Raw genomic sequence first — 14956 nt, forward strand, 5'->3', positions numbered from 1 at the left:
TGAATGTTTACTAAATAGGTATTTATTAAATTAGAGATAAGAGATAAATACTTGGCTTCCTTTAAAAATGCAAAGAAGGAAAAAGAAAACACATTTCTTTTATCACATAAACTTGTACCAAGGATCTATGAATTGGGGTGGAAAACATAGAAATTTCTATCTTCAGAATATAGAAGAAGTGAACTTGGAGACTGAGAGGTCAGGTCACCTTAGTCTTCTAGGTGGTTAAAGCTAATTACATACTATGAAAGAGAATCTTTCTAGGGAAATTCCTACTGTGGCCACACTGAAAAATAAAGGCCTTGGATGGAGAGAAGGAAAGTAGTAGGGGTGTCCCTTGAAGCACAAATGGAGAAACTGAATGGACAATCTCTATATTGCTACATCTGCTTCAAGAAATGCACACCAACTCCCTTCCAAAGTACATCAGGATGTCGCACCATCGTGGAAGGAACGGGAAAGCAGGATGAGGTTGGCTGGCTGAAGTCACATCTTGGGGAAGCTGGCCAGGTTGGCAATGCCACAAGCGTTGTTCTTATTCCGAGCCATGAGGATATAGCCTTTGTTTCCCCAGTTTTCTCCCCAGCTGTAGGACCAATGAAGGAAAATACTTAGTACCCTCAGTTTATTTATTCATTAAAACACTTATTATTGTGCTAGGTACTGATGGTATAAAAAATGAATAAAACAGTTTTTACCCTTGAAGAGTTTAAAGAAAAGGAATGGAGAGAAGGCATAATGCTATAGGCCTCAAAGGAGAGATTGCTTATAATCAAGAGATCAAAAAAGGCTTAATTCAAGAGGTAGCATTTGAAGTGAGCCCAAAGACTGGGTAGACCTTCACAAATGGGATGCCAGCAGAGGAATATTAAATGAATACTAGAGTCAGGAAAGTATGGGACATGTATTAAGATCATGTGGCTGAAACATAAGGTGTCTGACAGGGTGTAACAGGAGATACGTCTGGAAAGGTAGGTTGAGATCGGCCTGAAGAGTTTGGCTCTGTGGCCCATCCTAGTGTAGGAGACACTGGAAGTTTCAGATTGGGAGTATAATATGGTCCAATTTGTGTTTAAGGAAGTGTGATCTTGAAAACACGAGTCTAGAGCATAAGAAAGGGTGATCTTGGTCTTAGTGGGTAAAGCCAATAGGAGAGATGAATGAAACTGTGAGAGTGATTTAGATTGCCAAGGAAAGAAGTGGAGAGAATGGAAGATAAAGGGATGTGGACAGGAGACTGCTCTATGTATCTTCCCAAATTGTTTTCATGAGTTTTCTTTTTCCCCCAACCAGCAAATTCTAGCCCAATACATTTTACTTAAGACCTGTACCCTACTCCTATTCTCTTCTCTAGGGGTCTCCAGTGATGCTGATCCTGCTTAAGTATGTCCCTTCTTCCTCCCAGCAATCTTGGATGAAGGCTCTACCCTTGAAACCGGACCAGGAAAGGACAGAGTAAGTACTTGGGGCTGGGAGTCGAGAAAGAGAGGACATAGGACAGAAGCTGTAGGAGAAGGAGCACCTTCTAAGAAAGGTGCTCAGGTTCAGCTTTAGTTGGGACGGTGATCTACACCATCTACCCTGCCAGTCCTCCAGGCAGCACCCCACTTGCTTACAGCACTGTTTTGGCCTATGAACGCCCCAGCATCTAGGACTCTTATCCCCTGGAGGCACCAAGGACAAAAAGTTTAGTTTGTCGCTGCCGGGCTGGTACTGGCCAGTGAGGAAGCAAAAGTATGATTCTCATTAAGTTTGCCCTCTAAAGTAACAAGTGGCTAAAGAGAAATGGGGAGCTAAAGTATTGTGTAGTTTTATTTATTCCTAATAATAGGAAAGGAAACATTAATTTTTGTTGTTGTTATATCTATTTTCCAAAAAATGTTTCTCTTCACAAACTTCAAAATCTGTGGGCAGATTTATATATATAAACATATAAACACACACACACACACTTATCCTAAGTACACTTGGACAGGCAAAAAATTGCACAAGAAGATACTAAACCTTTACATTGGTTCCCTACTGCTTTCAAACAGACTGAAGATGGAAAGTTTCCTAAGAAATTGATCACATTATAGAAAAAAGAAAGAAAAAAAACTACATAATTCCAAAGCTCCTGCTGGTTTCTTGGTGCTATTGTATGTTCTGCTTAGTTAGGTCTGTCTTTCTTAGGGGGCTGTGAGATCACTGAAAACATTCTGTTCATTTCTGTACAACTAAGCACCCTGCATGTGGAGCAGCCACCCAACACATACTCTAAGTACTACTGTCCAGCCATTAAATGCTAGAATTAATAGCCTCTAACTGGGAAGGGACAACTTAAAAGGCTGAAACAACTTTCTCTTGAAGTGAGAGAAATACTGGGAAGTTGCAGATGAGGTTGAGTTATGAGGGTAACTGCGTAACAAACTTAGTATGCCCATCATTACCTGTTTTTAATGATCCAGTGCTTGTTTCCTTTCTGGACGCCATATCCCACTGCCAACACTGCATGGTTTAGGTTATCGCTATTACAGTTTTCATCGTAGTACACACCTAGGAAACAAACTATCAAGGTGAAGCTTTCTGCAGTTCAAGGGCCACCCAGTTGAGTCCTGCCCTGTCAGGAGGACCTGTGACAGAGAGATGTGCTGCACTGTAGCAGCAGTTCCATTTCCCTAGGCCAGACTCAGTCTAAATGTGAAAACCAAGTACTGCAAATGCTCAGTGGCCTTCAAGAAGCTGCCAAGCCACATCATAAGAGAGGGTTGATTGTGCTCTCTAGGAACAGCTCCTTACCTTTGCTGTAAAACTGGAAGGAGGTCAGGCTTGCATCAATGGCCACAGAGATGGGTCCCACTCGGGCCACTGCCCTCTTCAGGGCCTTCTCATTCCCCTCAGGAATCTCTCTGTACCCTTTGCACTTAGCTGCCTTGCCTGTTGGGTTGTACATACAACTTTCATCCTGGAAAAAAATGAGGTTAAAACAGGACTAGGACAAAGCAGCAGGCCAGGAACTGGTGGCTGAGAAACTCCACCAATGCTCTAAGTGATGTCAGTGAACTGACAGCGGTGGCACACCTAGAGTCTTTATAGAAGGTCTGTTCTCTCCTCACCATTTTAGACAGCTATAAAAAAAGAATATGAAGGGACACCTGGGTGGCTCAGTTGGTTAAGCAGCTGCCTTTAACTCAGGTCATGATCCCAGCGTCCTGGATCCCAGCGTCCTTGCTCAAAAGGGAGCCTGCTTCTCCCTCTGCCTCTGCCTGCCACTCTGTCTGCCTTTGCTCACTCTCTCTGACAAATAAATAAAATCTTTAAAAAAAAAAAAAAAGAATATGAAAACTGAATACCTTGCACATACACAAAAATTAGCTCTGGGTGGTTTTAAACAAATGTGAAAGGAAACACTGAAAAACTTAATAGAGAGAAAATTTTTATTCCCTCAGGATGGGAGAGGGATTTCTGCAACAAGGTGCTTTTAAAAGCACAGATCATTTTCTGGCCATGTAGTATGTGTAAGCCTCAGATGCGAGGGAGTCAGCAGCTGCTCGGTGGGGAGGAGGCCAAAGCCAAGCTAGAATGAACTTAAATTACTGTATTACCTGACTGTTGCTCTATCAGATCTCTTTTCAAGTTTTATTTTTCTTTACCTCCCCCCATTCATTCATGTGTTCATATGAGAAGTTCTTTTAGTTTTATATAACAACTGCTTTTAAAAAAGTAGATACATGCTATAAAGTAGATAAACACTCAAGATACAGAATATTAAAAAAATAGAATATGGGTGTGCCTGGCTGGCTCAATCAGTAGAACATGTGACTCCTGATCTTGGGGCTGGGAGTTCGAGTCCCATGTTGGGTGTGGAGATTACTTAGAAACAAAATCTTAAAAAAATAAATAAATAAAAATGGAATATGTGTCGTATATGGTTCATTCTTCACTTTAATTGATTATGAGACCAAAATCATTCCACATTGCTCTCAAATGCTGAAGAGATCATTTGAAGGGGCAGGAGAATAGAAATTAGAAGTCAGATGCCACTTCTCTTCCAAATTAAGGTTTCAGATATTAAGTAAATTTCATTTAAATTATTCAAACTCTCTGAGCTATTAAACTGTCTCTCAACAGACTGATGAATATAATACCATTTTAATCGATGTAAGCTGTCAATGGATGAGTCATCAACTATTAGTTCTGATGGTGTTTAATTTTTTTTTTCTTTAACATGGTTACATAATCTTTTAAAATGGCTGCCTGGATTAATGAATATGGAAAAAACTATAAATACAGACCTGGTTTGGGGTGGGATTTTTCTGTATATACTATTGGAATTTAATTTTTTTAAAGATTTATTTATTTGAGAGAGAGAGAGCATGAGTGGGATGGGCAGAGGGAGAGAGAGTAAAAGTCTCAAGCAGACTACATGTTAAGTGTGGAGCCTGATACAGGGCTCAATCTCACGACCCTGAGATCATGACCTGAGCCAAAACCAAGAGTTGGACACTCAACTGACTGTGCCACAGGTGCCCTTGGATTTAAATTTTTTATATCAAGTGACAACAAAAAGTTGTCAAAAGAATATTTAATAATTTAAAAAAGAATATTTTGGGGTGCCTGGGTGGCCCAGTGGATTAAAGCCTCTACCTTCGGCTCAGGTCATGATCCCAGAGTCCTGGGATCGAGTCCCGCATCGGGCTCTCTGCTCAGCAGGGAGCCTGCTTCTCCGTCTCTCTCTGCCTGTTTCTCTGCCTACTTGTGATCTCTTGTGATGTCTGTCAAATAAATAAATTTAAAAAAAATAAAAGAATATTTTGGGGCACCTATGTGGCTCAGTTGGTTAAGTGTCTGTCTTCACTTCAGGTTATGACCTCAAGGTCCTGGGATTGAGCCCTACATTGAGCTCTCTGTTCTGGAGGAAATCTGCTTCTCCCTCTCCCTCTGTGGTCATGTGTGTGCACTCTTTCTCTCTCAATCTCAAATAAATAAATCTTTAAAAAAAAATAAAATAATAAAAAAGAATATTTTGCCACATTCAGGTTATTTCACTGATTGGCCTGATGTTTTCAGAATTTAAAAGCTCATCTGTTAGGGCAGTTTTAGTGTGGTGCCTTATAGTAAGTAGCAGCTCCAGAATTCAAACATGGACTCAGGACCCAGGAGTTCTGAAAATTGTATATGGATTAAAGAAAAAATTTTTTTAAGGTTCAATCTCCAATTTCTCTGCCTTGTATGCCCGATAGTTAAAAAATCGCAACATGGAATAAAAATGGGATTAAATTTACAAATTAATGTCTGTTTTGGTGTAGCCAATGTCTACAAAAATGTGTTGCAGTAACTTTACTATATAGGTTGTTGAGTATCCAGTGAAATGGATTTGTTCAGTCATTTACATTAATGAGCATTTATTATAACAGACATCATTTGATATGACTAAACATGAATGAATAAAACTTACTGCTCCTGGATTTTTTTAAAGGCACTAATTACAAAGGAAAATAATTTTAGGGTGTCTGGGTGGCTCAGTGCATTAAAGCCTCTGCCTTCAGCTCAGGTCGTGATCCTAGGGTCCTGGGATTGAGTCCTGCATCGGGCTCTCTGCTCAGCGGGGAGTCTGCTTCTCAGTCTCTCTCTGCCTGCCTCTCTGCCTACTTGGGATCTCTGTCAAATAAATGAATAAAATCTTAAAAAAAAAAGAAAAGAAAAGAATTTTACTAGCCTGAAATTAAGAACTTTTCTGAGTTGAAAGAATGTTCACCTAAAACACAAACAGTACTTGTATCCAGATATCTTTTTAAAATTCTTAAAAAGTGAGAAAGAGAAAAACAACCTAATTAAAAATGTGCAAAAGATATTAGCGGTCAATTCACTGAAGAAATGCAGATGACCAGATAAACATACTAATGAAGATGGGAATCAGTGGGAATTCTTATATACTCCAGGTGGGAATATAAATGTTTCCAAACACTTGGGTAAAACAGTTAGTTATTATCTAGTAAGGCTGAAGATGCAGGTACCCCAAGACTCAGACAAATTCTGTTCCAAGGTATTATATTTTACTAAAGAAAATTTTGCACATTTACATAGAAGACATGCTAGAAATGTTTGTAGGGGTGAACAGTAGATAAATCTTGGGAGCTATTACATCTTGGAGCTGTTACATAGCAGTGAATTTGCACATGCTATTTTATCTCCTCACCTATAAAGTGAGGATAAGTTTACCTTACATGCCTGTTATGAAAATTAAGTGAGAAAATGAACTAAGCACATGGCTTAGTACATAGGAGCCATCAAACTTTTTTTTTTTTTTTTAAGATTTTTATCTATTTACTTGAGAGAGGGAGAGTGAGTGAGAAGGAATGAGAGGGTGGTAGAAGGACAAGTAGACCCCTCTGAGCACAGAGCCTGACAAAGGCTTGACCCCAGAACCCCAAGATCATGACCTGAGCAGAAGTCAGATGCCTGGGCAACTGAGCCACCCAGGTGCTCCATAACCATCATTCTTATTACTCAAACTTGCTATCTCTGCTTCAAAAACTTCTGTTGCAAAAGCCCTATGTAATCCTATTATCTATCAACCCCATGTATATAAAAGTCCTTAAACCTTCCTTTTAGATAACAAGGATCTCCTTCCTATTACTAAAGGAGGAAGTGAATTTATCTCTAAAGTTAAAAACAAGGGGCACCTCGGTGGTTCAGTGGGTTAAAGCATCTGACTTCACCTCGGGTCAATGATCCCACAGTCCTGGGATGGAGCCCTGCACTGGGCTCTCTGCTCAGCAGGGAGCCTGCTTCCTCCTCTCTGCATGTCTCTCTGCCTACTTGTGATCTCTGTCAAATTTAAAAAAAAAAAATCTTTAAAGTTAAAAACAAGTATGAAGCAACTTATGTTTTCTCTCATTTTGTACATGTCAGAATGTTAACTTACATAATTTACGTAACAGTCCCCAAACCCTTGCTGGGATCATGCAAAATAAAAGCACACGATTCAGTGAATTAGTGTGGCAGGTTTGGGATATGTGATAGGAGTGGAGGAGGCATACTCAGATGTCTGTGGGGTCACCTGTGCTCTGTTTTTTCCAGGGAAAAGAGATGGATAGGGTTATGGTGGCCTAAGCCCCCCAAATCTCCTAGGCTGTGACAATCTTCCTGGCCTTCTATGGGAAATTACCCTGTCAAGAAGGCAAGATAGGGGAACAGAAAACAAGGTTTCTGGAATTGTTTCCAGTATAAAATATCATGTTGGGGGAATAAGGAGGCATTACTGAGCTGTGTAACCGTGTGGTACGGTCTCACCTGTCCCACATATGGGTAAGCATCTTCAGAGTCAATGCCTCGGTTCTTCTGCACATACTGGAAGGCATTGGTCATGTAGCCCCCTCCACAGCCATCATTTTCAGAAACACAGTCCACCAGGTTCTGGGGACTCAGATTTAACAGTTTGCCAGTTTTCTTCTTGAGTTGGCCCTCCAGGGCACCCACAGAGCTAAAAGCCCAACAGGAACCACACTGACCCTGAGAGGCATAACAGAACAACGATCAGTCACTGCTGTTCACCTTTTTGGTTCTTCCCTCTAAACTACCTGATGAAATTCCAGCATACATGTCCTCCTTTCTGTTCCTATTTCCCTTTGTTTAGTATTTGCTACATTTTTCTATTGTTTTTATTTGCATTGATAACTGTTGTTACCATTGTTACCATTAGCTGTAGTGGAGCAGGATTCTGCAACCCACAAGATATATGACCTCCGGGAAGTTCTAAACTTCTCTGTGCCTTATCTGTAAAATGTGGATAATTGCTCAATTATGGGTTATGGAGATTTAAAAAGTCAATTCATGTAGAGGATTTAGAAATTTCTGACACACAACAATCTCTCAAAAAGTGCTGTTACGATTAGTAATAGTTCAGCTAGATTATATATTTTTCTTCCCTCCCTGTTCTATTTTTTAGGACTGAGGATTTCTTGAGGACACGGGTTATGTCTTAGTCATCTTGAGTCTCCATGCCTAGCACTATATCTGGTAGGTTCTGAAACAGATTTGTTTGTTGGATGAATGTTAAATTAGCTGATGATCTGGTTAATATAATTAGCATTGTTAAGGCTGAGGGAAAAGCAGCATTCTCCTGCTGGTGAGAGTGTGAAGATCATAAAAATTTTTTTTGGAAATGATTGCCTGTGACCTAGCAGCTCCAATGTTAGGGTTTATTTTGCATAAATATTTGCACATGTACATGTAAACATATGCACAAGGGTGCTTACAGCAATACTACTTGTAAAAAAGAAAAAAATAGGAACAACATATATGTACAAAAATAGGTGATGACTTGAACAGGTTATATTCTCTTGGCACTGGGAGAGATCCTTTAATTCCTTGCCTTCTCTTCCTAGTTCCTTCCTACTTAAAGAAGAAAAAAGCAGAAAGAGGTCATGCCAGGAGAAAGGAGGGTACCTGGTTCTTGACAGGAGTAACATATCCTTTCTTTCGATAATCAATGGAGTCTGGAGCTCTGCTTTCCCAGTCTGGGATATAGAGGCTATCATTACTGCGGGAATGAGAGGGAGGTACTTTGAGTCCAGTCATCTTCTGAACCACCTCTTCACTGGTCTGGGACAAAGAACAAAAAGGCAAAGCATTAGCAGAGAACTAAGGCAAACAGGGCAAGTAGTCCGGGAGCTGAGGTTCAACTCACCATGTCCCCTAAGTGGTTCATGGCCAGTTCATATGTATGGACACCAAGAGAGGCCTCAAGATTATGGATGGAAATATGCTTCAAGTTTTTTTCCCAAATTAAACGCCGAGACATTTCATCCACCTAAACAGAAAATAGTATTTGCACAGACAGTATCTTGTGTATAAAGTTACATAATACTGCAGAGATTTTTAGGAGAAAAGATGAAACTTAGAATCCTGCAGAATTTATAGTCTAGTTGAGGAACTCACCGTGGGATTATTAAGAGCATACAGAAAGAAATATGCAAACAAATATAAAAAATAGAATGCAAAGCTCTGGAGAGATGTATAGGAAATTGCTTAAAGGGATACCGGGGTGGCTCAACCAGTTAAGCTTCTGCCTTTGGCTCAGGTCATGATCCTGGGGTCCTGGAATCAAGATCCGTAACTGGGCTTCTTACTCAGCAGAGTCTGCTTCTCCCTCTGCTACTCTCTCTCCCTCCCTCCCTTCCTATCAAATAAATAAATATTTTTAAAAATTGCTTATGGATAAATAGCATTAATCTTAGAAGTCTTCCCCAAAGAGAAATGTGACAGTTATAAAGGCCAGAACTCGAGGGAGGGTGAATCAAGGAGTAGGAATGAAACTATATGTTGAGTTAGAGAACAGGAGCAGGTTTGCTTGGTTGGAGAGGTTAAGGTATTCAGACTGAAAAATGGAGTCTGGAAGCTAAGATTGGAGGTCTCAAGTTCCAGCTCCCGACCATGCTCCCCTCCAGACCCAGAAATCACCTTGTTGTTATACTGCTTGCCATAGGTCTTCTTCCATAGCTCCCACTGGGTGTCCAGTATCTCCTCAGGATATAGAGCAATGCTTGCCATGGGCAGCAGCAGAAGAAACTTGAGCCCCCACATCCTGAGGAAGGGGATAGTTAGGGGAGATTTTGTTTGCCAAGGGGTTCATAGCCTGGCTTGGGATGAGGAAATAGCTGGAGCTATATTCCCAGACAGGTGGTTCTTAACCTTTGGGAGTCACAAACTCTTTTGAGAAGCAAATAAAATTTTGTAATCCATCATAGTCCCACTCATCTGAAAAATGCACACACTCACAGTAATTATGGGGAATTCATGAACCTAAAGATAAGAATGCCTTCCTTGGGACCATGATGCAAAGGAAAACAAGGATTTATAAAGAAGGAATACAAAGAATTGAGGGTGATTTGGATATGATAAAACAACGATAGAAGGATCTGGGTTTGGACCGGGTGCTGATACATCTGGTTCCAAGTATTTTGACCTAGAGAGATCTCTCTCTCTCTCTCTCACACACACACACAGAAAACCACAAACGGGGTAGAAAATGGATAATCAGAATGGACTCAGCACCTGTCTCCTCTAACGTCCCCTGCAGACTTGAAGGAGAGGTACAAGGTTGGAGGTTAGAGGGGGATTGGAAAATACACAAAGGAGAGACTTCCAGCTAAGTTTTGCTACCTAACCATTTCTTCAATGCATTTACTCCCTACCCCAAATTCTGATACTTCCCAGATCTTGCCAGGAGAGGACTGGGAACAGCTGACAGTATTTCTTATTCTCTAGATGTTTACTGTCTCCTTAGTCTTGCGCATTTCTTCCTCCTCTTTCTGCTCGCTCCTCAGGCAGGAAATTGCCCCTAATCTCAACCAGATGCTGTGGGCAGGAAAGTTTTTCTTTCTTTTCCTGACAACAAAAAACCTCTGTAATTGCCTCACAGGATGGAAAGCTTCAGAATTAAAGTTTGTTAGAATGTTAAGATAAAAAAGCAGGTTCTATGATCATTAAATGCACAGCTTTTCAGAAGTTTACTCTAGTTTCACTCATTTCTTACAGCGGCTTGCTTAATTCTGTGTTTTCCATTTTAAGAACAATTTACAGTCTGAAGTAAGTTATACAGCTTGCATTTTTGAATTTACAGTCCCATTTTTGTATAAGCTTTGTAGACTGGCAAAACATTCAACAAGACATTTAATATCTGGAGTTGTTAAGGGCTTTGAGACAGTAGAAAAACACCTCCGGGCACCAGTTCTCCTCCCTGCTAGTAAGTTAACCCTTCAGTAACTTTGGCCAAAACAGAAAACCCTGCAAGGAGAGGCTACTCTGTAAGGGATGGGCAAAGGAATCCCTATATCCTTAGCTTTCACTAACAACTATGTATACATAAATAAAAATCGTAGCAGGAATCCTGAAGATTTCCAGGCAAATTTGGCCAGGAAATGACCTAAGATGGGCATATTGTTTTCACTTACAAAACCTACAAATCTCAACCATCTCCCCAAGTCATTACATTCCTAATACCCCTAAAATGGAGAAAGGGAGGGAAGAGAAACTAAATGATCTAGCAAGTAGAAAATGTTACCTGCTGATAGGAATCTGCTCTGGGCTCCGTTCGCTGGGGAGTGTAGTAGATATGTGGGCGGATGACTAGGGGTGCTGGATTTATTCCATCAGGATTGCGGAAGTCAGTTTCAGCTGTGGGCTGGAAAATTTGAATAGAGGAGGGAGGCGGGGAAAGAAATGCTGAGAGGAGCAGGGTTGGGGAGGGAAGGAGGCAGTGGATTTGCAATGTTTCTGTGTCCGTGTAGTGTGAGTGTGCCAGGGTGGAAAGTTGCTAGGTATTTAGTTTTACAGGACTGTCCTTGAGAGCAAACAAAAAAAGACTTCAATATACATTACACAACTTGGGGCTTACCTTCACTTGGATGGTTAATAAGACACAGTCCTGGTCTCCCCCATCCTTCTTTATTATATAGTATTTATTATATTGGGGATTACATCTTCTCCTGTCCTTTTCCTGTTATCACCCATCCCTCCAACTTTGAAACCTTAGTTTTCAAATTTGTGTCTGACCCTCACAGCAAGGATGAGGGAATAAATAAAAAAGACTAGAAAAGAATATGTAGGAAGCCAAAGGCTCCAAAATGACTTGTAGTTTATAAGCTTTTGGCTAAAAATTGTCAGTAGCTTTCCCAGCCTAATATGATGCTGCTGAGGAAGGATATGCCTAAGAAGTCCAGATGAAACTGGTTCTGAAAGTAACAAAAAAACTAGCACTCCTAATGACTTTACTTGAATCAGTGCCATTAAATGCTGACAAACTCACATGTGACTTCTTTGTTGCTAAAATTCTCAGATGGTGGGATGCCTGATGAACATTATCTGTTTCAATTATTAAAATCCCTGATCCAAGACCAGTCATGTGAGCTTCTCCAAATAATTCCCCCAACATCCAAGCATGTGACAGATCATAAGAGTCTAGTTCAGTACCTAAACCACATCCCCAAACTCCCATTTTCTTCCATAAACAGAGATGGGGGAAGAGGAAAAGATAGTCCTTGGAATAGAAAAGATAATACATAGGACAGATTCAGTTTCTAGCTGGACTGCATATACAAACCCTCAAGAACACAGGTTTATGCCTGTAAGTTTTAAGACTTGCTAATGAACCATATGCTCCTGGAGGGAAACCGAGTCCAGACCTGAATAGTTTAAATTTCCCCATCCCTAATTCCTTTTAATCCAGGAGAGCAAGGCATACTGGAGAGAAGGAATCCGATGTGCCAGACAGATCTCAAGTGTGCTCTGGAGGACTTGGGCAATTCCCCAACCCCCATCTCATGGTCAGATGTCCCTGCTGATTTTACTCAGAATGAGTCAGGATCAGGAGGACACTCAAGGAGTGCTGAGTGATCAGAGCCCTATGATTTCTGAATCCTGAAATTACAAACACACTGTGCTTTATGTTTGCATATTTGGAGTTCAAGCTATGGATTCAACTAGTTGTGGGTATTTGTTGTTTATAAGCTGGAAAGGAATAATAAAGCCGCAATCAAGATCACACGACACAAGAAAGTTTACAAAAGGAAAAAATATTTTGTTTTAAAATCTTTGCTACATGTCATTATTTTCGCCACTGTAAAGCTCAGCAGATGCCAGCAGTACAGAAATGGCCAAGAAAAAAACAAAACAATCAAAAAATAAAACCCTGAAGGAAAAGCAGAAACAAAACCCCCAGAGCGTCTTCTCCCTCCCCTCTCCTTCCCCAAAAGCCCTATAATAACTGTACAATATCATAGTCCTGATCACATTTAAAAACAGTCAATTATTAAAAAACAAGGATTCCATTGGAAACTCAACTTTTTGGTTTCTTAACTTGTGATATAAATATATATGTATATGGTATGTGTGCACATAGAATAAAAAAATAAACTGTCTCCTTTTCAACTCCACTACCTGGCACCAGACTGGAGACAAAAGGGAGAAAAACCCAGTAATGATGCTTTCTTAGCCTCTCTAAGGCCATCTGTGCTCCTCAGTCTCCTATGGCTATGTTTAATATGTCTTCTTATTTAATTCAGTCTTGCACTTAAGATACTGGCCTGAGCCAATCAAAAAAAAAAAAAAAAAAAAAAAAAGGCTGATACACGTAACTGTTACCTGAGAAAGGTAAAGAATGAGAATAATAACTGGTATCTGCATTTTATATGGCTATAGTTAACTCAGTGACCCTGTCTGAATGGGAGTCCAGGCCCCATCTATCCCATGGATTTAATGATAAAGCAAAATCCAATCTTAAGATTGGAGGGAGCAAAAAGGAAGAACGTATATACATCCAGAAAAGACTTAAGTCTCAGTTTCTAGCCAGACTGAATTGAGAATGGGATGAAAGAGGCTACTTTGCAAGAAGGCTTGGTATTTGGTTTGAACTCCAGCAGTGAAGATATCACTGGGACTGCTAATCCAAGAAGTTGAGTTTCCATGCAGAAATAACCTCTACAGAACACACATCATATGTGATTCTGACAGAAAAATGCAGCAAGTATGGCCAAGTATGGGGTTTTTTGAAAGGGGTTTATCTTCCCACCCTAAACACCTGTAATGTTTGCCGATCTTCCATATAAGGTGAGAGCACCAAAAGTCGGAATGACCCAGCTTTATCACTAAATATGTTCGATGAGAGACCAACCATATCAACAGAAAACTTTATATATTTGCTTACAGTTGCATACTGGCTGGGCATAGATATAAGTGCAGCAAAGACATTTATTTAAATACTCTTTGGCTGCAATACTAAGTGGATAATACCTAGGAGATTTAACTCCTTAGGACTCTTTGAAGAATACACAGAAAAACAAAGATAAAATCTGGGACAAATTTTGCATAACTCCCTAATAGGGAGAAACAAACAGAGAAACATATGTGTGCACATACATGCACACACACACACACACACAAACACTCTTTCTCTCTCTCTCTCCCTCTTTTTCTCCCTCTCTCACTTCATCACTCACCAGGCAGCAGAAAGAGTCTATACTCACTTCCTGAAGCCCTATATATACCTACCATGCTTCATTGTCCTCAAATATGAGGACATTCCTCCTTTCCCCCACCTTATTCAGAATTTCTTTCCAAAAACAAGCCACAGTATTCAAGGCAAATAGTGGATGTCAGGTTCTCTAACCTGCCTCTTGACCCTAGCACAATCATTTCTGCACAAATCTCTGGTCAGGAGACATAAGGAAAGGCATTCTTAACTTCACCCAGCCTCAGTTTTTCGAAGGATCCCCAAAGCCTTCAGGATTCACCCCATTTCTTCTATAAATGTTATCTCAGAGGCAGAAGGTCAAGGAAAGACCAGAAGGGGCAGGGGATACACATTAGGGGTGAGGGAAGGGAAGGGAGAGGGACTTTTATTCTCTTTACAGAAAGATTTGCTTTTTAAAAACAGTGATTTTTCTCCCCCACCCCTTATCCTCACCCCAATAGTTCTATTCTGAAAAGGAGGAAAACATAGTTAGGTCAGGAAATTCTTCATTGTTGTAGCTGTTGCTCTGGTCTCCCAGCATGGACAGCATCTCCTGGTAAGAGAAACAGAGCAAATCTAGTCACAACCTTAATCCCTCACATTTATCAAGCTTCTTCCCAACATTCCCCTAAAGCATCACCCCTGACCCAACAGAGCTTCTGCGGGGCTGAGCTCCCTGAACCTTCCCTACTCTCAGGAACGCTCTGACTCCTTTAGATAACAATATTGGTTTCTAGTCCCTTCTCTGGCTTCCTCCTACAGTTCCACATTTTCACTCCTTTCTAGTTTTCCATTATTTTCAAAAGGAGAAAAACCTGCTTGCCCCTATGAACATGTATGGAGTATCTCTTACCCCATTTGTTTTCCACCAAAACCTGTTTTGCCTTCTTTCAACAAGCTCTTCTTTTGTCCTAAGATTACTCATGTGTTCTTTCAGTCCCCTCAGGACTTAAACAAATGGGC

At 40.5% G+C, this 14956-nt stretch overlaps 2 protein-coding genes across 7 annotated transcripts in view; both read right to left on the reverse strand.

The window, feature by feature from the left end:
* CTSK (cathepsin K) lies at positions 1–11137 on the reverse strand. Its single transcript, XM_059376066.1, has 8 exons — positions 11048–11137; positions 9445–9568; positions 8672–8794; positions 8431–8586; positions 7276–7494; positions 2779–2944; positions 2430–2535; positions 1–586 (listed from the first exon to the last, which is right to left on the reverse strand). The coding sequence occupies exons 2-8, from the start codon at positions 9565–9567 to the stop codon at positions 487–489; spliced, it is 993 nt and encodes a 330-aa protein (XP_059232049.1). The 5' UTR covers position 9568; positions 11048–11137; the 3' UTR covers positions 1–486.
* ARNT (aryl hydrocarbon receptor nuclear translocator) overlaps positions 11081–14956 on the reverse strand; it is a 71553-nt gene continuing 67677 nt past the window's right edge. For 5 of the 6 annotated variants that reach the window (XM_059376063.1, XM_059376064.1, XM_059376062.1 and 2 more), the window contains one exon: positions 12542–14546. In XM_059376063.1, the coding sequence (XP_059232046.1) occupies positions 14457–14546 (90 nt within the window). In that variant the 3' untranslated portion in view covers positions 12542–14456. Of the gene's footprint in view, positions 11168–12541; positions 14547–14956 lie in introns of those variants that run through there. The other variant, XM_059376061.1, reaches the window with a different exon arrangement.

This window comes from Mustela nigripes, chromosome 14 (assembly GCF_022355385.1).
Source record: "Mustela nigripes isolate SB6536 chromosome 14, MUSNIG.SB6536, whole genome shotgun sequence".
Taxonomy (NCBI): domain Eukaryota; kingdom Metazoa; phylum Chordata; class Mammalia; order Carnivora; family Mustelidae; genus Mustela; species Mustela nigripes.